Below are 21417 nucleotides of genomic sequence, written 5' to 3' on the forward strand. Positions count from 1 at the left end.
TAATTATTTGGTATCCACATTGATTTGGACAACATGCCTGCTGGAGTCACTTGGCCCATCAACATTTCCTGAATAATGCAAAGTGTCACGTTTAGTTCAGGACCAAGAACACAACATCCAGTGTGTAATTCTTCATCTACTGTGACCTAAAAGGCCTTTGATTGAATACCCCAGTCAGAGGAGTCAGGGCTCTCACTGGGAATAAAGCAGACACCCACATGTCTGCCCATAAGGCCTCTGACTGAATACATAGATCACCAGACCACTAAAAGCGGGGGAGGGGCTTTTATTGTGAAGGGGGGAAAAACAAAATCGTGTCTCTCTGTGTTGATTTCTTCAGGCTTACAACTAGTTTTTAATTGTAAGGGATGAAAAGAGAGGAAAATCAAGAGTGAAATGTTACGGAACATAGATTTTATGATTATAACACTAATTCCATGTGCAGACTCAAAGTACCAATGAATGTTTCTATTAACAAGTATTGTGTGTGTCTCCAAAGTCTGATGTATCTTTTCCCTCTATGCTAAATAACTATTGAACAATGAGCTATTAAAAAATCAACAAGCCTCACCATCGTCAGTGGGAACCAATGGGTTTGGGACTAAGAGCTACAGACAGTGAAGGGTAGTCCAAAGGTATTGTGAGACGGACTATACATAGCTGGTTTTAGTTTTCACTGAATTTGTTCATTTTGATTTTGAATTTGATTTTAAAACTTAAAATGAATTAACTCCCTAAACTGCTGGCCATTGTAGTGTAACACTATCGTACTAATTGCATTGTACCAGTGGGTATTTGGGACAGCAGGACAGTCTAAAGGGGGCTGAACCAAAATTAACTACAGTGTGTGTGTTTGTGTTAATGAAGGAACATGTCACCCAGTGCAACAGTGTGGCTCAGTGATGGTTTTTTAACAACAGTGGAGCTCTACAGCACAGAGGAAGAAGATATCCTCATCCTGCTAATACTACTGATAGTCAATTAGTGATTGTTATATTGCCTGGATTCAATGCTGCTGCACAGTTTCAGTCCAGTTTTAAAATGTGCTGGATTCAAATATGGATAGGAGAATCAGGTAAGAAAAAGACACACACAGAGAGACAGGCAGAGAGACATAGAGAGAGACTGAGACAGTCAGAGACAGGCAGACAGTAGAGTTTAATGATTCCAGATGAGCTGAGTGGTCTGCCTGACAACTGAAATGAACAGGAATCAATAGTGAGAGCGTCTGTCTGCAGCAGATAAGACACACACACACAATGTTGACTATTAAAGACGACAGCTTGAGATATTACACTATTAGTTATGCTATTTTTAATCAGCTATCATATTTAATTAATTCTTCAGGTCAGATGTTATCTGAGTGTCTAACTGTGGGTATGTGTGTGTGTGTATGGAGGGGGGCGGTTAGTGTGTGTGTGGGTCAAGTGTGTGTGAGTGGAGGATGGGGGGCTATTACTCCTGTAATGGGGAAGAGGAGGAGGGCTAATCTAAAATATAGAAACCTTGAAAAGACACCAAATAGAAAAACAGGAGGGATGGAGGAAGCACGGAGACAGATGGAAACAGGAGGGAGACAGGGATGGAGTCAGAGACGGGAAATAATTTGAACTATATGTTAAATAATAAAAAACAGGTTATACTGATATAGGTTTTTGAAAGCCAGTGGTTTTGGACAGATGTCAGCTTTGTTGATAGCAGACATTTTGTGTTAGTATGCAATATTTTTACATTTTTAAGAAGTTATTTCTAAGTATGCAGTGTTCCCTGTCACTATTTCTCTGTTACACCTGTCCAACTCTGACAGGCCTCACAAACAACAACTCTCTGCTGAAACTGTTCGCTCAACTTAACATGAAGTCATGATTATGACACACAGTGTGTGTGTATATATATATATATATATATATATATGTGTGTGTGTGTGTGTGTGTGTGTGTGTAGATGTGCCCCGCTTGTCTGTCTTGAAAGATTTTTCATATCCACTAGCTACTGTAAATAACTTACAAATGTGTATGATAAAAACTACAACAGAAAATAGGAAATTATTAGTTTAACTAATTAGTTTTTATGGCTAAATTACAGATGTTTAATAGTTAATGTAGAATAAGCATATAATTTGTTAGAGATGGATACTATTTTACAAAAACAAAAAAACATAATGAATATGTGTGTGCCTTTTTGAGGGCATATGTAGAAAATCACACATGGGATTTAACGTGAGTTACTCCTTGAACATGGGTGTATTTTCAGGTGACAGTTGGGCCCCTCCACCCCATGGGCCCTAGTGCAATCGCCCTGGCCCTGGTCTCTTTTTCTTATATATATTGGACACAAAAAATGATGATATTTGATTTCCAATAATATCAGAAGATTTGCAAATATGTGCATATTCCACAAAAACACAAGTAAGTGTATACAATAATGCATGTATTAAAATGTGAACATTATATGTAGTAAATATGTTTTTTGTGTTACAGGAATGTGCCATGGAATACAAGTAATAGGAAACAATTAATACTAATAACAATAATAAAAGGAAGTTATTCATGCACACAACTATGTTTGGGAATTCATCCCATGAAGAATCGATCAATTCTGCAGTAATAATAATAATAATATAAATGTAAAGTGCATCAGAGGTGTGCACTCAGTAATAGGATATATTTTCATAAATGTTCAGTGTGGATCTGGTACATGTTGAAACCAAGCAAAGACAGAGACAGTGGAGACAGCGGCAGGCTGAGGAGATGAAGGTTGTGGGTCTGATGAAAGCCTCGGTATCATCACCTCACTCTGACCAGCCACCAGTATGAGATCAGGCAGCTCAAGCTGCTAATTATAGTAATTATGATTCATTACTGGCTGAGATTAATTTAATAAAGAGGAGGCTGAGCAGAGCTCGTTAACCTTCATTAGAATAATTATAGACACAAGACACACACACACACACACGCACATGCACATATGCATGCTGACTGGTGAGAGGGAGAGGCTTGGGAGTGTTCCCACAGTGTCTGCTGGCACACACTGTGGGAACCAGGACTGCCACTGTGCGTGTGTGTGCGTGTGTGTGCGTGTGTGCGTGTGTGCGTGTGTGCATGAGTGTATTTGTGTGTGAATTACTGTGCTACTATCATAGTGAGGAGTGACTGTCCTCATAACAATCATAAAATGAAGTAGAAAAGGTTGCTAAGTGAGAACATTTTACAGATCTTTACTCTAAGTGAATTATTAATTATAAGTCAGTAACCAGCTCCTGACACACACACACTTATGGCATTTTACTGCAAACTTTTATGTACTGTACTTTACCTTTACTGTTCTTGTTAATATTGTTGGCATTTGCATTATTATCATATAATCATTTATTTATCATTATCATACCATTATTTGCAACATACATATTATTATTATTATTGTAATATTATTATAAATATTATAACTGTAGCCTCTTAATTTCTGCAGATAACAGTACAATATAAATACATGACTTTTATTACAGTAAATTCTTCAGTAAGTTTCAGGATTCCAAGTGGATTCAGAGCCCAGTATAACTGGTACAAGGCTCAAAGGTCGAGAGACATGTCATGACATACATGTCATTATTTCACTGTGCTGTCGCTGATGTGTTTTGGAATAGTTAGATTGATGTTTGAACTCACACTAGTACATCTTTTATGCCATAAATTGTGATAAGCTACATCTTTAATTTGACATGGCATCCTGGCATTTATCCACTCTCAGTGAAACCCAGGAGAAGCTGCCTGACTCCATCTGCAGATAAAATAATATATATAATAATATCTAATACTCTTTCATACTCACTTGGCTGATTTCCCCCACCACTTCTTCTCTGTTCACTGTTCCTGTAGCAGTGTGTGTTGGCAGTGCTTTATAGTTTTCTTCCACCATAGTTAAAATGCTAATATTTCCCAAGGTGAATAAGCTGCTGTGATATTTAATATGGTTAATATATTGACTGTTTTAAAATAAAGCCATAAAGCCTCCGGGCGGAAGCAGGAAGTACATCAAAAGGCTCCCGTAATAGGTTTAGCTCTCTGATTGGCTAATCATGTCTCATTGTTTCAGTCATTATTTTGCTCAACTTTTAATTTCTTCCTCCTAAGGATCATTGAGCAAGGCAATTACATGGAGCTGACCTTGTGTATTAGGGCCGGGGAGGCGGACAGGAAAGATGTCCCATCACCCCTCTCTCTTTTTTTAATTTCTTCCACAACAATATAAAAAGTGTGGCGTCAGAGCCTCCATCACTATTCCCCTCTCCTCTGTGGCTGAAAATGAGAGTCAACGGAATATTAAGTCCCTAGCATTAGAATAAACACGTCGTGTGTTAAATCAAAATCCAATTCTGTGGTCTATTATTTTCTGGCATAGTAATGACTGCCAAGGATTAGGAATCAATATTTCACTGCAGCGGGGACATTACCGGCTTTATTCAGGCCGTAATTGAGTTTTGAGGAGAGGCCCTACCCTGGAATCTGCATTAAAGATAAGGGCTCCTTTCATGTGGATGCACAAGTAAAGCTGAGCGAGGCGACACATTACACATCAGCTACACATCAATTACAGCGCACGCCAGTTAACCTTGCAACACACCAGCTACTGTAACTCTGCCGCACACTGGTTAACACTGATTTTAGCGATCATAACTTAGAATTGACCGTCGTCAACGTACCTGTACGCCTACACCTGCGACATGCGGGCTAATATTTCACCTGCAACGCTGTTTCACTTGTGTGCAGGGGCGTAGCACCAAAATCTGGACCCCATAAGCAGTCTGTGGCCCCCTGTCTCTCTCACACACCTTTTGATTTTTGTTTTCACAAAGTCAATTGGCTTTCTTCTCTTTTTTTGGAACCATGATTTCCTTTTTTTGGGAAAGACATTACAGTTGGTGTCCCAGCAGCATAACATTTAGAGACAAAAAAATGCAGGGGCAGACTAAACCATTTAGAGCCTTCAAGGGGGGAGAGGGGCCTCAGAGAGCATCCACAATTTTTATATAAAGTCTTTCAACTGATTTATTTGGACAATTTTAATTAATGCATAGCACATATTACTTAGAAATAAAAATTTAAAAAATGGACAAAAAACTTAACTTTTTATTACCAGCTTTTCAAGGCCCACCTCCCCCCTCCCACTGGCACCCTGGGTAATCATTTCCACTTCCCCCGCTACAATGACACCCCTGCTTCTGTGTACATGTAAACAAATTAACATGGTATGGTCTGTGAGCCTATAAAACTGAGAAGAGCCAGCGCGCGCTTCCCGCTCTGTCTCTCCTAGTGCTCACACAGCGAGCTGGCCCGGACCGCGCTGCTCCGCGCGCAGCCCCGAGATAATAGACTATTAGTGGAAGTGGGATTCATTTGTAGCCAATTACAACCCATAGAGTTGAATAGGAATGCATAAATAAGGAGGGAGGCGGACGGACACACACACACACACACACACACGCATAGACATAGGGTATGTGAGTATATGATAGCGGGTCCTCGAGGGGCCAGCTAAAAGCCAAAAAAGGCGTTGAGAGCTGCACGCGCTGAAGGAGCGAGAGAAGGAGAGAGGGAGAGAGGATAGGGAGGAGAGAGGAGGCTTCACTTAACTAATGGGGAGAGAGGGAGAGAGAGAGAGGGAAGGGGCGCGAGCTAGTTTTAACTATTAGAGAGATAGATCAGCGTCCGTCCCGCCTTCAACTCCTGTCAGCCTTCCAGAGCGCGCACCCACCGGTGACCAGACAGAGCGCGCGAGGCTGGAGGTCGGGACGTCGAGCGCTGTTTATGTGTGTGTGCCAACACGGGATAACGGCGGCGTACAAGACAGACAGACATTAGATCACCGGAGACGTTGTGTTGCCGCGGTGGATGCGGAGGATGAAGGGAAAAGAGCCGGAGAGGAGAAGACAGAGAGAAGAAGTTTAAACTTTGACGGGACCCAGCTGAAGCCCTCCATCCGTCCACACTCTTATGGGAAACTTTAACGGGCTGAAAACATCATCTCACACCGGATGTTGACGGGACTCATGAACCGGCCTGCGGTGACAAGTTTTTATTTCCACATGAACACCATACAGTCCCGTTAAACCGGTTTGGTGTGAATCTTTTTTTTTTATTAGGCTATTTCTAATCGCTCCTGCTTTTTAATCCGGATTCTTAATATATGGGACAGGGAGAGTAAAGTGATGAACCGGGACAGAGCGGTGCCGGGGCCCGGAGCGGACGGGGTCCAGACCGTGATAAGCCGGGACAGAGCCGTAGCAGGGCCCGTTGCGGACGCGGTCCAGCCCGTGATGAGTCGGGACAGAGCGGTACCGGCGCCCGGCGGTGACGGGGTCCAGACCGTGGTGGGCCCGGACAGCGGAGACATGCTGGACGGAGGTGCTCCAGGGGAGAAGCGGCTCTTCTCCAACGCGGTGTCCGGGGGCAGAGATGCTCAGGCCGTGGAGAACCACTCGGAACCCCCGCCGACGAACCCGGTGTTAGCCCCGCAACAGCAGGTAGATGCATGGGAGCAAAGTTCATGGGTTTTCTGTGGGGAAGTGTGCAGCTGTAGCAGTCCCACGGTAAAACACTGAAGAAACATTTAGTGAAAACAAAAATAGATTAGTTGAGGTGACACAACAGAAACAGCACGTAAACACCGCAGATTGCATGAAAATAAACGGCAATTTTGGTGAGCATTGTTGTTATTAAAAGTACCGGAAAAGTAGGATTGCAGCGTCACCAGAGTGCGCAAATTATCTGCCGAAAATTAAGCATGACTCAGAAAAACTGGGAAATAAATAGAGTGGAAAGATGTTTAGGATGTTTATTTGTTTGTTTGTTTTCAGTTTTTAAGATACTGATGGTAGTATGGTCTGGTGATGTAAAACGTCCTGTGGTCCTGTGTTGTCCTGTCGTGGCTGTCCGATTGGAGCAAGCAGATGAGGCCTTAATTAAGATATAGCAGTAAAATTAACAGCCAATTTGCTGCGGTGATGTGATGGGAAACAATAAAAATAAATTACACAGATAGGCTATCATCAAATGCGTTTCCATAAAAGCTCACAGGAAAATGAATTTCTCTCTGCAAAGCTGTTCTATTGCGCTCGAAATCAATAAAAACAAATTAAAGCATGCGATTTCTACTTCTACTACTAATCTGAATCGCAGCATATAAACAATACAAACTGAATAACTCTCAAATTAACGAAAATTCCATAAATTATTATTATTTTTTTTTTAAAAATACCATATCCTTAAAAATGTTTGCCTAAAAAAACAGGATTAATCTCTAATATGTATATTCTTGCATTAAAATTAGTATCGTTGTAGATTAAAGCCCAGCAGGTTTATTGCGAACTCTTCCGTATTTAAATAAATAAAGGATTTAAATAAAGGATTATTCCTGTTAATCACAGCTCTGATCATGGTATTGTGTGATTATTCTTATCATCAGATGTTAATAGGCCCCTGGGTTTTACCCGCGTGCTCCCTCGGATTATTTAAAGAGAGAATTATGATATTATTAATGTGGGATTATTCATGTCGACATGCTCCAGACTGGCCTCATTAATAAATGAATGATCCTAATCAGGATGTAGTGCAGGGGGAAAGCCACGCTGAGCCACCGCACCATCTTTTATCCGCTTAATACAGTTGGCCACCTTTTTTTGGCACGACATAAATCTTAAGGATATAAATTCAGTGTACATATCTATATCATACAGTAAACACGGCGTGCACACACAGGGTCAAGCTGATGTAAATTATAGGAGTACAGGGAAATTTTTGGAGAAGAAAATAAACGCGCATGTTTGTTTTAAAGTTATCTTCCCCTGGAAATAATTAGAATAAGAGTTTGCTTCATTTTTTGTCTGCTTTTCTTTCGACAGTAGAAAATAAAATAAATAAAACAGGGTTGATTCGCTGGCCTTCTGACTGACCGCTAATTATTGGATATGGGAAATGTAGTTGATTTGAGTTCATGTTGTTAGCTGTTTTCTTTATGAATACAGTTTTATTGGCTTTGATGTGTGCTAGTGTTTGTCTAACTGCAGGTCATAGTTTGCTTCAATGCTTTAGCAGTGTTCACAGATATAGACACTAATGTAATTAAGCTGTATTTCACGGATTATACGATATTTATTACAACTTGTATTATTATTATTAACATTTTAATATTATTATCATAATAGTTTTGATTATTGAAATATAATATAAATTCATTTTTAGCCTATAAATGAGTACATCATTTGATTAAAAATAAGTTTTAAAAAAAATCAACCAGGGAACAAAAGAAGCACATCAACTCTCACATGGATCACATTCTTTGCATGGGCCAAAGAAGAAATACAGGAAGCTCAAACGGAAATGAATCTCCTGACCCTAATTTGAAAAATAAAAAATATGTTGTGAATGAATAATCCCAATATTCGTTATTTGCCAGGGCCCTACCGGGCACCGGACCACCTCTTTCTCCGTACTGGACATCCTGGACCCAAACAAGTTCACGAGCAGCCGGCGACTCCAGCAGCAGCAGCAGCACGCGAGCCACCGAGGTGAGCGCGAGCTGAGCGCGTACGGAGCAGAGAACCGGAGAGGAAGCACGGGGGAGCGCGAGCCCAGCCTGGAGCCCAGCAAAGGCTGCTACGGTGCGGAGGAATACCAGAGCAGTAAGTCACAGTTTACACGGAATTAATCTTTAAACCCGGGCTCTTTAATGTCCCGGGTAATGTTAGTTGTCTTTTTAGTTTGGTTTATTTTCCCACCACTCACCCCCTCAGTACCCTTTTTTTTTGTTCTCTGTCAAAATGTCTTTAAATGGACACTTCAATTTGCATTAGTAATTTAGCCGCTTTAAAATAATTTTCGCTCCTCTAAATCTCAATCTATGTTTGTGTTTTGGTGATTTTCAGTCAGCATTTAACCTTCTTCAATAGGCCTAATTCTTAAGTAGACCAAAGTTTTATGGAGATGAGTAGGTATTCTTTCGCCTTGTTTTCTTGTCTATTCGATTTCCTTTTTTGGTGTGTTTTGTGTTATTTTATGTATCAAAATAATCATTTAGATTTGGTAACTTTTGTCAATGTTCTTTTAATTTTTTTTGTACTTTCAATTTTCTGCGTGAATACTAGTTTCACTGAATTATAAGTTTAGCAACTTTTCTGTTTACTGAATCAGTAATGTGTCGGAAAGAAGCCCAAATAGGAATAAATGTTGTAATGGTCAGACAGGCCGACACAGAAGAGAAGCGTCTTTATGAGCTGCAGTCTATAGCCACTAAATAAAAAAGAGGAGAGCTGTCGTCCTGAGTGTGTTTCTGATAGGAAGTGTAAAATGTTCACTCACGGCAGTTTGTTCTCGGCCAAAGAAAAAGAAAAACACGTCGCCTTTAATTGAAGCTCGGTTAAAAGAGGGAAAAGGCGCGAGGTAATTGGCCACAGTGAGTGTGAGCGTGCGTGCGTGCATGCGTAAGTGCGTGTGTGAGAGTGTGTGTGTGATCGGTAATATTGATCGGTGAATATCTGTTTCAAACAGCAGTCTGTATTGTGTGTGTGTGTCTGTGTGTGTGTGTGTGTGTGTGGGGGGGGGGGGGGGGGTTAGCCTCCATTCAAACCCATTAGCTCTAATCAACTCCGTTTCCTCTGTTTGATATTATACCTCAGGTCATTAGCTGGTAAAGTCCGGTCAAACCATTGTTTGGCTGTTTTTCTGTTTAGTTTTTGTTGTTATTTTTTGTCTTTTTTTATTCACTCCCCATATGTTTTCTCCTCTTCTTTTTAATCCTTAAATAGTCAGATTTCATTTCACTTCTTTTCTGACCTCTGGTTATTACATAGCATCCGAATATAAATATAACCTAAATGTTTTTTTGTTGTTTTTAGATATGTTTATATTTAACCAATAGCAGAGCAAAGATTGTTGAGATACGTTTAGAAGAATAATCAACGGAATTTGTCTTTTATTCAAAAGTACATTTACCCTATTCATCTCCACAGCACTGCTCAAATTTATGGTCTGGTATATATTGTTTTATTTGACTTGCAGGAGACCATGTCACTATATAAATATAAATAACCCTTTACAAATAACTCCAATCTTATCAAACACATGTTGAGTTTATTTTGACTGATATGTAGTTTTAAGCCACAACCTTACTATTATTATTGACTGTGGCGAAGATTAGTAAATAGTAAATTAGAGAGGAATATTAATATTAAGAGGCATCATTGTAAACATTTTTAAAAATCTAATTCATTTTGGTGAAGTCTACAAGTTTTGCCAGGTATGTGCTGTCACCTACATCATGAATATTTTTCTAATTACTATTTAATACTAATTACTTTAACAACAACAGCATGTTTGCGCCCAACAAAAACCTCTTTATTTTGTTTGTTTGTTTTTGTTTTTATTTTTTATGAGTGTGAGCCAATCAGAAGCTAATATAAAGTAAAGACTTAACATTCAAATAATATATAGGATTTTAATTTTGAACATGGCAAGCTGGTTGAATAATTACATTTCAATATCAGCATGAATGTTAATGATAACATTTTTACAATGAATAAAATAATAATTAAAATTTGTGGGCCATGAAAAAAAGGAATAACAGCCCGTAAGTGAATATGTTTTATATCTTTTAATCTGCAATAATTTTTTGAAACTTTTTTAATTTTCAGCCAACCAAACCAGCACACTTTAACTATTATTTTATTTTCATTTCTGTTTTATTGTAGTTATAAAATACATGACACAATAGATGTTTGGGCATGCAGGTGTATTTATTTGGAGATGGTAACGGAATTATTAAAAGTGACAAATTTAATGAGAAATGCTTCTTTCAAAGAGTTTTTAATGTTGTACTTGTAACATAACTGGAAAATGTTAAGTCATATTTTTAGAATTTTTTAAATGTATTTTTTTATTTTGCAATAAGTACAAATTTTAGACACATGAGCTGGGCTGGATTACCAACTGGGCACTGCGGGGCCCAGACCTTTAGTGGCCCTTAAGTCACTATGTGGCAATAACTGTAATTGAATTTCACATTTACAGTGATTGAAATTTGTTTGGCAACAGTTGAATAGAAACTGAATTGATAAGAGCGTTAATGTGTCTCCATTTTAACTTAATGTGTTAACTATATGTAATATCAAAATACCATAACAGACACACTGCAGCAGGGGAGGGGAGGATTTCACCTGACCGGATGGCACTTAAACACAAAGAGTGGCCCAGTTTTAATGTTTGCCCTACTTCTCTCTAGTGGGTTCACCCAGTCTGGTGCTGTCTCAAATGTTTGGCTGAAAATGACTTTTTCAATCAGTGATTAGTTCCTCTGGAAGTCTTTTAAAAGTTTTAATTATTTGTGTTTAAATGATCTAATTAGACATTAAAGGAAGAGACCTCAGGGGTTTTTACTGTGGCTGACTGTTGTTGACGTCCCCACACTGCCAAGTTCATTGAAACCATCATTTTGTTTATTTCATTAGGCTATTATTTTTATGTCGTATGTTATCTTGTTAACTTACTTTTCAACCCACCTTAAGTTATTTGTGCTAGTTGCCATACATTGTATTTTACACCAGGACAAAGGTGGACTTGGGCAAAACTGTATTGCCAATTGAGCATAGCTGGCAACATTTACACATGGGGCCTTCAGGAACCTCAGACACCTTGAGCGTCCCTGGACCTCTCGGCGGTACTTTGATTTATTGCAAATTTGGTAATAAACACCACCAAAGCACAATATAAACTAAAATGAAAAAGGCCTTGTCTTGTAAAGGGGCCCTGTTTCAAACTTAAAATTGAATGCCTTCATTATTTCAGTTGATATTAGGCCTACATGGTGCATATCTCTATTATGTATTTGAGTTTAATTAAATGCCTAGAAACTAAGTGACACAGCAACAACGTGGGGCAGGGTAGTATTCCACTTACTCGGACATAAAAGGCAGCAGGGCCCCTGGGGGCTCCTACTGGATTGATGAAGCCCTGGGTTTGTGGGAAAATTCTATCTTTGCAAAACCATCAAATTATTCCCACTTTAATATATGTTTGTGTGACACTAATGTCATTTTAAGTTTGTTTAGTGGTTTTCTTGAGGCGAGAATACAGTGGCTGCTAGAGGAACTGCAGCCCATACACACACACACACACACACTGATTATTCTTGCTCCATGCAGTTAAAGCTACAGTAGGTAACTTTAATTAAAAAATAACTTTTCATCATAACAGTAGAACACTGACAGTATAACATGAGACAAATAATCTGTGAAGAAATCATGTTTTTCTGGCTCCTCCCTGTGCTCCTAATGGCATTTACAAGAGTCCACTGCACCTGAATAAAATCAACCAATCAGAGCCAGAAGTCTCTAACACAGTGTCAATCACTGCTCATGCATATGCAACACAGCCCAACCCCCGGCACATGCTCTACCTACTTTGACAACAGCGTACACAGCAAAGACAACTAAACAGAAGACTGATGATGAAAATCTTGCTTTCAGTTTCACAAAAGGAGACTGCCATTGTGTTTGCAAAGCTCCTCGTGAAGCTGTGCACTGGAGAGAATGTGCTTGACTGAGTAAGAGCATACTTCGCCTGGCTCTGATTGGTTGTTTTCATTCAGGTGTGGTGTATTTTTGCAAATGCCATTAGGAGTACTAAGAGTGAGCCAAATAAACCTGATTTTTCACAGATTATCTGCCTCATGTACTACTGTCAGGATACAGCAAATATGATAAAAAGGGTTTTTTTTTTTTGTGTTAAAGTTACCTACTGTAGCTTTATATTGTGATGATGTAATGGATGTTAATTTGATGTTGTTTTTGTTGTGTGTGTTTTTCCAGAGGAAGGCTTTGTATACAGAAGCCAGGATGAGGATGACTACCACAGATCCGGGACCCCAGATTCAGAGGCTCCAGACGGGCCCTACAGCAGTGAGGAGAGCAGCTCAGCTCTGCCTAGCAACGGGGACAGAGATCTGGGTCAACACAGCCACCAGGACCCTGGCAGAGACACCAAGAGCCCTGTAGGAGGCACTCCAGACCAGATCACCAATGTCCCGACCAACGGGGGCCAGGGCCCACAGGGCAAACCCAAGAGGAAGCGCTCTGGCTCGGACTCCAAGTCGGGGAAGCCCCGTAGAGCCCGGACTGCCTTCACCTACGAGCAGCTGGTGGCGCTGGAGAACAAATTCAAGTCCACACGTTACCTGTCAGTATGTGAGCGGCTCAACCTGGCCCTGTCGCTCTCCCTCACTGAGACCCAGGTCAAGATCTGGTTCCAAAACCGTCGGACCAAGTGGAAGAAACAGAACCCAGGAGCCGACACCTCCGCCCCCACCGGCACAGGAGGAACAGGAGGTGCAGGAGGAGCAGGGGGAGGAGGAGGCCTGGGGAGCCTCAGCCCTCTCAGCCCATCCCCTCCGATCAGCGGGCACCTGGCCATGCACGCTGGCTACGCCAGCCATCATCACCCCCCCACTGGCAGCCTGGTCCAGCTGCCTTTCCTCACCGCCAGCCACGTCCTGTCCCCCTTCATGCTGGGGACGCAGAGCTACGCTGCACCTGCCTTCTACAGCACACACCTGTAGAAACACTCACACACAGCAGACGGACTGATCCTCAGAGACACACTCTGAGCCCAGGGAGACTGAAATGTTTCAGCAGACAGACTGTCAGTGTTCAGCTCTGCTCTCCTTTTTACTACCAACATTTGAAGGCTTTAATTTCAACGGATTATTTTGATAGAATGTGAATATCTACCAGAAACTGTACATAAATCTATGTTCTAGCTCCCTATTCCGAATGCTGTTTTAAACTGCGTAATAGACAAATAGTTGGTTTCTTTGTTTAAAAAAAAAGTCTGTATGAATATTGAATGTTTATTTATGACTTAAGGAATGGCTTGATCTATTGTCAGTACCGTGTAACTCCAGCTGTGATTGTTTTCATTTCTGTTATTTGTTGAATTTGATGACAGTTTCCATAAAACCCTTGGATGTACTGAATCCTCAGCTCAACATGATATCGTCCTTTGATATTAAAATAATGACAATTAAACTCTGAAAAACTAGCCCAGTGCACTCTTTCTGATTAAACAGGACATGGTGAATCAGTGTCAGCAGGACGGTCCTGTTTTCAAACTTTCTGTGTTCTCCCATATCTGTGTTGGTTTGTTCCCACAGTCTGACAACCTGGGGATGTACCCTGCCTCTCACTGAATGTGCGCTGGGACATACATTAGTTTACTGTAACCCTAAACAGGTCCAATTCAGAATAACAAGACACAACAAAGACTAACAATTTAAACCACATGGTCTAAAGTGCACAGCACAAGTGCATTTACAGCGTGTCCAACTCCACTTTTCCGTGTTCAACGGCACATAATCTGGGTGCAAGGTAAGGCACAAGGGGCAAGGGGGTTGTAATTAGTCCCTTAATTAATCATAGGTGTGTTTTGGGCAGGCTGCAGGCCAATCTGGTGCACTGCTATTTACATGACGGATTTGGCAAATTGGAGGAATGATTGGTTTTCTGCGTAGAATAATGCAGTTAGCGCAGTAATGTTACTGCAGCAAATATCGTGTGACATTTAAGCAGCAAAACTAAAAAATGTAGTTATAAACTATACAGAGGAACCGGAACTTAACTTTTAGCTTCTGAAATAATAAAGTTATGTTGTTTGTTGTGTGTAAATGTGCACAGCATCTCTCTCAATGGGGAGTGGAGCAGCAGCTCTGCTCTGCTCTCTGCTACGTTGACATTTTAGAGAAGGTCATTCATATTTCGTTATTAATGATGTATTAAACCACCCCACCACAACCCATCTGCATGTCTGTGTGTGTAAAAAGCAGAGTGTACACACATTGTGGACCCTTCTATGTAGGCACAACTTACTGTGCGAAAAATGCGCCCTTTAAATAGCAGGAAAATACTGCGACATTCTGACTTTAGACCAGGTTTTTACAGATCAATGGCACAATCACTTTCTGCTCACGAAAGCAATACACCAACAATGCCCCTGACCACACCTCATTTTAAGACAAAAAAAATGCAAGTCAATCCCCACAGACCCCCATGTTAAAATGCCCAACTTTACAGCAGAAACAAACATTTACAGCCTGGTAGCTATTTTCAACATTCATGACAACTGCACAGGGGTTCAATTTTTTTTTATAACTCACCCATTTACATTTAATTAGGGTTCAAAGGTACGCAATTTTAGGGCAGGGTAACTAGAGTGACCTCTGCAAGGCGTCACTACCATCTATGACTCAGATCCACCCCTCACTCCGTTACAGCTCAGACCTCTCATCCAATTATGGTCACTTCTAGCTCCAAAACACAAAAATGGCGATGGCTGAAATGCCAAACTCAAGGCTTCAAAATGGCAGTCCACAAATCAATGGGTGACATCACAGTAGCTATGTCCATTATTTCTGAAGTCTATGGGTTAGACACAGCAGTGCTTCGAGCACAATGTTAACATAAGTGTTCTAACAATGACATTACTTAGCATGTCAGCATACTAACACTTAATATGACAAAATGAAAGTTAGCTCTGCTGGTATTTGGTCATAAACCAAAGTACTGGACAAGTTCTAATGTTAACCTTACAATGGAGCTGGATGAGAAGTCGGAGGATCACCAAAGTAATAAGGACTCACCCTCTGGGGAACATGAATGTCTGTACAAAATATCATGGCAGTCCATCTGCTAGTTATTGAGATATTTCAGTCTGAACAAAGCAGTGGAGCAACGAAACAAACAGGACAAAAGCAGAAGCTTTCAGGTCAGTTTGATCTTCAGTTTAGCTGAGCTTGATTAAATGGCTTTAATTAGGCTGCTCCCAGACCTCAGAATCAGAGCCCATTTAAAGTTGTTCAAAGATTCAAACAGGTTGTGCCGGCCTCACAGAAAAATAACCACGACCTCTTAACACTGCATTACATGGTGGTGGCACATAATGTGTGTGATGTGTTAAAATGACACGCCAGCACCACAGAAACAATGCCAATGGAAAGTCAATAGCCCTTTTTAGATAGGAATTGTGCAAATTTGCAGGAAAGCCCAATCAGTTTTTTTTTCAGCATTGGCAGTATAAAAACAAATCGGGGAGTGCGGCAAAATGCCGCCTACCTACTTTGTTTATACAGAATGTGCCTTTTTCGGGGCAATGGGGGCGTGAGCAAGTAACAAAATGTGTAGCTCAGTGTGTGACGCAACCAGTGACATAGGAGGGAAGCCGCGGCTAGTCAGTCTTTAGGCGATTCTCTCGTAAGTTGGCCTTTCTTCACCGTCCCCGTCATCTGACGGTTAATGGCCTCTTCATTTATGAGGGCAAGGAGGGTGCGCAATTCCTTACTCATCTTTACAGTGTCTGTCAGGTTTGTGCTTCCCTCTTGCTACTAGCTGCTTGCTAATTCCTGCTATCAGCTGTTTCCTGTTTATCCACCGCCAGTGGGTCGCACATCAGCAACAGCTCCTCCCACAAGTCTTCAACAGCCCCTCCCGTTGCAGAAGGCCGCCTCAGTCTGTTTAAACTAAAAGGGTTCCGCCAATATGTCTACCCTACAAGGCGGAAAATTGGGCACCTCAGATCAACTCACCAATCCGGCTCTGTGTGTCTAAACGCTCGCAGCTGGCCAGCAAAACGGCCCAACAGTCGCAGAAAATCTGGCAGTGTAAAAGGGGCTAATGGGGATCCTTTGTTGTGGTGGACACATGAATTCCCTGAACAAAGTCACATGAAAGGTAAAATAAAGAGCAATCAAGTCCATGTCGGCAGGAGGTTGGGCTGGTGGACGGATCAAACGGACAGAGGATTTTCACCCAGGAGACCGCTGTTCATGAAAGCAAAAGCCAATGTTGAGTTTTTTTTGTTTATATTTATGTACCTGACCTCACTATATCATGTTATGTGACAAGACTTACTTATGTCCTCTATGTACTTCTAAGAACAGAAACCACAATTTGTTACTAAACCTAACCAAACTGCGACACAATGTGCTTGAAACTGTGACCGTTTGTAGCTGCCTTACCATTGGCATTGTTTTTGTGGCGCTGGCACATAATTTTACGCCATCTTGTAATGCAGTGTTAAGAGGTAGTGGTCATTTCAGTTATTTCTGTTAGGTCAGGTTGGTTGTGCTCATTGACAGCAGTATTTCCTGATTGGAGAAACAATCAACCAGTGAGAATGCCAGCATCATCTTTCTACAGAGCTGAAAAACGGTGATAATAGAATGGCCACAAAATGGCAACAAATGTAGAATTTAACTGTAAAGGCTGTTTGAAATCAAAGTACCACGTCTTAATCAGTTGATTTCTTTAATCGTCAGAGAAACATTAATGACCGACAGCAGATAATGGCCAGTAAAATGTACCGTGGTTTCTCCTTTTTTATATCTGTTCGTTATTCAGTTTCTCTTTCAAACTTGTTTTCTGAGTACTGCTTGGATGAAGACGGACTGTATTTCAAGGAGCTGTGTGAATGCATCACACCAGAAAAGGGGTGAAAATTAGTGTGTCCATCTGGGAGTCATGTCTTCATCACTGCCAAGCAGAAGTGATTGGAGTTGGGAATGAATGCTGATTGTAACCTTTTAACAACTGAACGAACCATGTAACAAGCTTCCTTCAATAACAAAGACGTCAACTAAGCTGTGCCCCGCTTGGGACCACCGCTGTAAACCAGCCACGTTTTATCGTATCGTATCGTATCACATCGCATCGCATTGCATCATATCATGTCATGAAATGAGACAAGATATCTTAGGTTCTGGATATCATATCGTAAGTGTTGTCTTTCCCTGGTTTTAAAAGACTGCATTACAGTAAAGAGACTTACCAGACTGTCCAGCAACAATATTGAGGTATTTGGTCAAAAATATTGTGGTATTTGTTTTTCTTAATATTGCGTCGTCTTACATTTGATCAATGATTTCTTTCAAAACCACAATGATGAGTTTAAACAATGTGGGTGTTTTAAAAGCAGGGACAACAAGTTATATGGGACCAAATCATTGTTTTGCAAGTCAAGACTGACAAGTCTCGAGTCAAGTATGCTTTGAGTTTCGAGTCCTAAACAAGTCCTGATGTGCTTTTCACCGAATGTAATGCCATTTTAACAACAAAGTAATAATATACATAAATTGACAAAGATCAAAAATTCTTTTTAAATTTTGCATTTCATTGGAAATGCAAAGTATGTACGGCAGGCTTCACAACAGGTTGGCAGAGGCTAGAAATAGGCATCATGGCAGGGTGTACAATTTCTCCATTAGCATTTACTATGGCGATGGAAGTAATCATCACGGCTTCTAAGTGGGTGGTAGGTGGGGAGAGACGGCAGAACTTGTTGCATCTTCCACCAGTTAGGGCTTACATGGATGACATGACACTGGTGACCACAACAATGCCATGTACAAAGAGGCTATTAGAGAAGGTAAATAAGAATCTCAAGTGGGCCAGCATGAAGAACAAGCCTAGTAAATCTAGAAGCATCTCGATACGTAGAGGGAAGTTCAGTGATAGGAAGTTTGTCATAGATGATGAGGAAATCCCAACAATTAGGGAAAATCAGTAAAGAGCTTAGGTAGGTGGTACAATGTGGAGTTGAATGATGAGGAACAGGTGGTGAAATTTAGGAAAGATGTGGCAGAAGGATTGGATAGAATAGATAAATCAGAACTTCCAGAAAAGTTGAAGTTGTGGTGTTTGCAATTTGGGCTATATCCTAGGTTAATGTGGCCATTGTCAATTTATGAAATTCCAATATCCGTTGTGGAGAGAATTGAAAGGTCGGTTAGCTCCTATATTAGGAAGTGGTTGGGCGCTCCTAGGTGCCTAAGTAGTGTTGCATTGTATGGAAAAGGGATACTTCAGCTGCCAGTATCTGGTTTAACAGAGGAATTTAAATGTACCAAGGTCAGGACAGAGCTGTTGTTATCTGGGAGTAAGGACGTGGTAGTTAGGAGTGTGGTTCCAAATCCAACCAAGGGGAGGAAGTGGAACCCAAGATCGGCAGTTCAGGAGGCAGAGGCAGCTTTTAGGCATGCAGAGATTGTAGGTAATGTTCAGTTTGGCCGGGGAGGCCTGGGGCTTGGCTCAGGCAAACCGGTATGGAATAAAGCAGGTCTCAAAGATAAAAGAAAGCTGGTCGTGGAACAGATACGCAGACAGGAGGAGATATTAAGGGGTGCAAAGGTAGTGGCTCAGGCTAAACAGGGACAGTCATTGAATTGGAAAAATGTAGAGAAGAGGAAGCGTAGTTGGAGGGACCTGTGGAGTATGGAGGAGAATCGTATTAGATTCCTGGTAGGGGCTACATACGATGTGTTACCAACCCCCCAGAACCTAAAACTGTGGGTAAATGAGGACCCATCATGCCCATTGTGTTCACTTACCACAACCTTAAAGCATATTTTGTCAGGCTGTAAAGTTAGCTTGTCACAAGGCCGATATACATGGCGACATAACCAGGTGTTGAAATGTTTAGCTGCAGACATCGAAGGGAAATGAAGACAGGTGAATTCAGAAGGTGTTAAGGATAGGAGTTTAGTAATTCAGTTTGTCCGTGAGGGAGAGAAATACAGAAGGGATAAGTTAGTAAGGAGGCAAGGGTGTGGCCGCCTAGAAGGTGCTTGTGATTGGGAAATGCAAGTAGATTTAGGGGGAAAGCTTGTTCACTAGTTTGTACCAAGCAGAGGCCTGATATAGTGTTGTGGTCAGTGAGTCAACGAATAGTTTATTTCATTGAGCTGACAGTTCCTTGGGAAGACTCAGTGGAAGAAGCCTATGAAAGAAAAAAGCTTAGATATGCAGACTTAGGAGCAGAAGCTGAGCAATGAGGATGGAAAACTAGGATTTGTCCAGTGGAAGTGGGGTGTAGGGGATTCATAGCAAGATCAGCTGTCTCGCTCCTGGGGGAACTCCGAGTGCGGGGACAGAGTTTGAGGAAGACAGTGAAGGAAATGTCAGATGAAGCAGCCAGAACCAGCCAGTTTATCTACAAGAGAAGAAATAATGTCAGTTGGGGGCCAGCAGGGGGAACTACTAAGCAGGGCACATAACTCCTTGACATCAGGTGGAGAGATCCACTTCCTCTCAGGAGGAAATCCAGGAAGAGGAAGGTTATTTAAGTGTGAGAGTGGCCTATTTGACTCCCCTTTAGTTTGAGACCATGCTGCAAGGTGAGTGTGTTTCCTGATCCTGTGAGTTATCTGTCTCCTATAACTTTAGCTTATATTGGAGTTATGCTATGTAGTGTGTGAAATAGAGTATGGTGAATGTGCTAGGAAAGGTAGTATCAGCACTGCTTCTACCTGGAGCTCGCATGTACGGAGCCTGGGTTTGGTTGAAGATGGCAGTGCTGTTTGGGCTGAGAAAGCCATGTGTAAGTAAGGTAAAGGAGGTTAGGGGAGTGTCTCTGGGATGCCAGAGATCACTGTCTAGCCTCCTGGAGGTGTCGTGGGACCAACTAGACGAAACACTGGTGAAAGGAGGTTCCCACCCGATGACCCCAAAGACAGTTATCACTGCTCACTGGTCTGTATAGTTAAGCCTTGCCATAATAGCCTATCATAGGGCTTAGGAGGTTATTCACTGAGTGCTGATCCTTTTCTAGAGCACAAACTTCTTGTGTTTATTTGAATTGAAGTTAAAACAAGCAACAAGTCGTCTTCGGCTGTAATTTTGGACCTGCACATTTTACATACTGCAATTTGTATTCTGTTGGCCACCAATGCATAGTTTTTGTACAGGAACAAAATTATATTTAGTATAATTTTTTCCAACTGTAACTCAGTAACATAATGTTAGTTTGTCATGGTTTCCTGCAACCTTATTAGATGCTGTCCTGTTGGTTCACACAAAGCAGATCTGTGGTCTATTGATTTAGGAAATGAAGGAACATGAATTTGTGGCACACTTAAACTTTGTAGTCTTTGGACTTGGGGGGGGGGGGTATTAAGTGAAGTCACAAGTCACTGGTGTAAAGTCAAAGTCCAAGTGAAGTTGCAAGTTTATTTTGTCAAGTTGGATCTAAAAGTCATTAAATTTGTAACTTGAGTCTGACTCAAGTCACACCTTTGTTGATTGCATTATGAGAATTGTAGGATCCTGTGTTTTCGTAAATTGAGCCAAACTAAAAAGTCAGGATACCTCAGTGTCTGCCGCTTTAATTTGGATCTTTCTTTTTTAATGTGTCTCTTGTGAAAGTAACTTTGTGGAAATGCCAGGCTGTTTGAGTAATCCTTTAAGTGTAGAGGCTGAGTTTCTGTCTCACGCATTTCAAGTTTGTTTTTCTTTTCATCGTGTGCATGTTGATGAGTAGGTATTTTGTCTCCATCTCAAACATTACACACTGACAGCTAACAGTTAAATATCTTTATAAGCCTACATAT

The 21417-nt window shown here is 41.1% G+C and overlaps 1 protein-coding gene across 1 annotated transcript; it reads left to right on the forward strand.

Annotated features, from left to right (window-relative positions):
* The first annotated feature begins 5379 nt into the window (after positions 1-5379).
* On the forward strand, positions 5380-14084 carry nkx1.2lb (NK1 transcription factor related 2-like,b). The gene is made up of 3 exons (XM_033633568.2): positions 5380-6520; positions 8452-8677; positions 12857-14084. Exons 1-3 carry the CDS (start codon positions 6206-6208, stop codon positions 13600-13602), a joined length of 1287 nt encoding a protein of 428 aa, XP_033489459.1. The 5' UTR covers positions 5380-6205; the 3' UTR covers positions 13603-14084.
* The last annotated feature ends 7333 nt before the right edge of the window (positions 14085-21417 follow it).

This window comes from Epinephelus lanceolatus, chromosome 7 (genome assembly GCF_041903045.1).
Source record: "Epinephelus lanceolatus isolate andai-2023 chromosome 7, ASM4190304v1, whole genome shotgun sequence".
NCBI lineage: Eukaryota > Metazoa > Chordata > Actinopteri > Perciformes > Serranidae > Epinephelus > Epinephelus lanceolatus.

Bases quoted from the DNA above. Each gene is read 5' to 3' on its own strand.
- nkx1.2lb (XM_033633568.2), top strand. From the start codon at position 6,206: ATGAACCGGGACAGAGCGGTGCCGGGGCCCGGAGCGGACGGGGTCCAG. The intron at 6,521-8,451 runs GTAGATGCATGG...GTTATTTGCCAG, and splicing joins TGTTAGCCCCGCAACAGCAG to GGCCCTACCGGGCACCGGAC. The intron at 8,678-12,856 runs GTAAGTCACAGT...GTGTTTTTCCAG, and splicing joins TGCGGAGGAATACCAGAGCA to AGGAAGGCTTTGTATACAGA.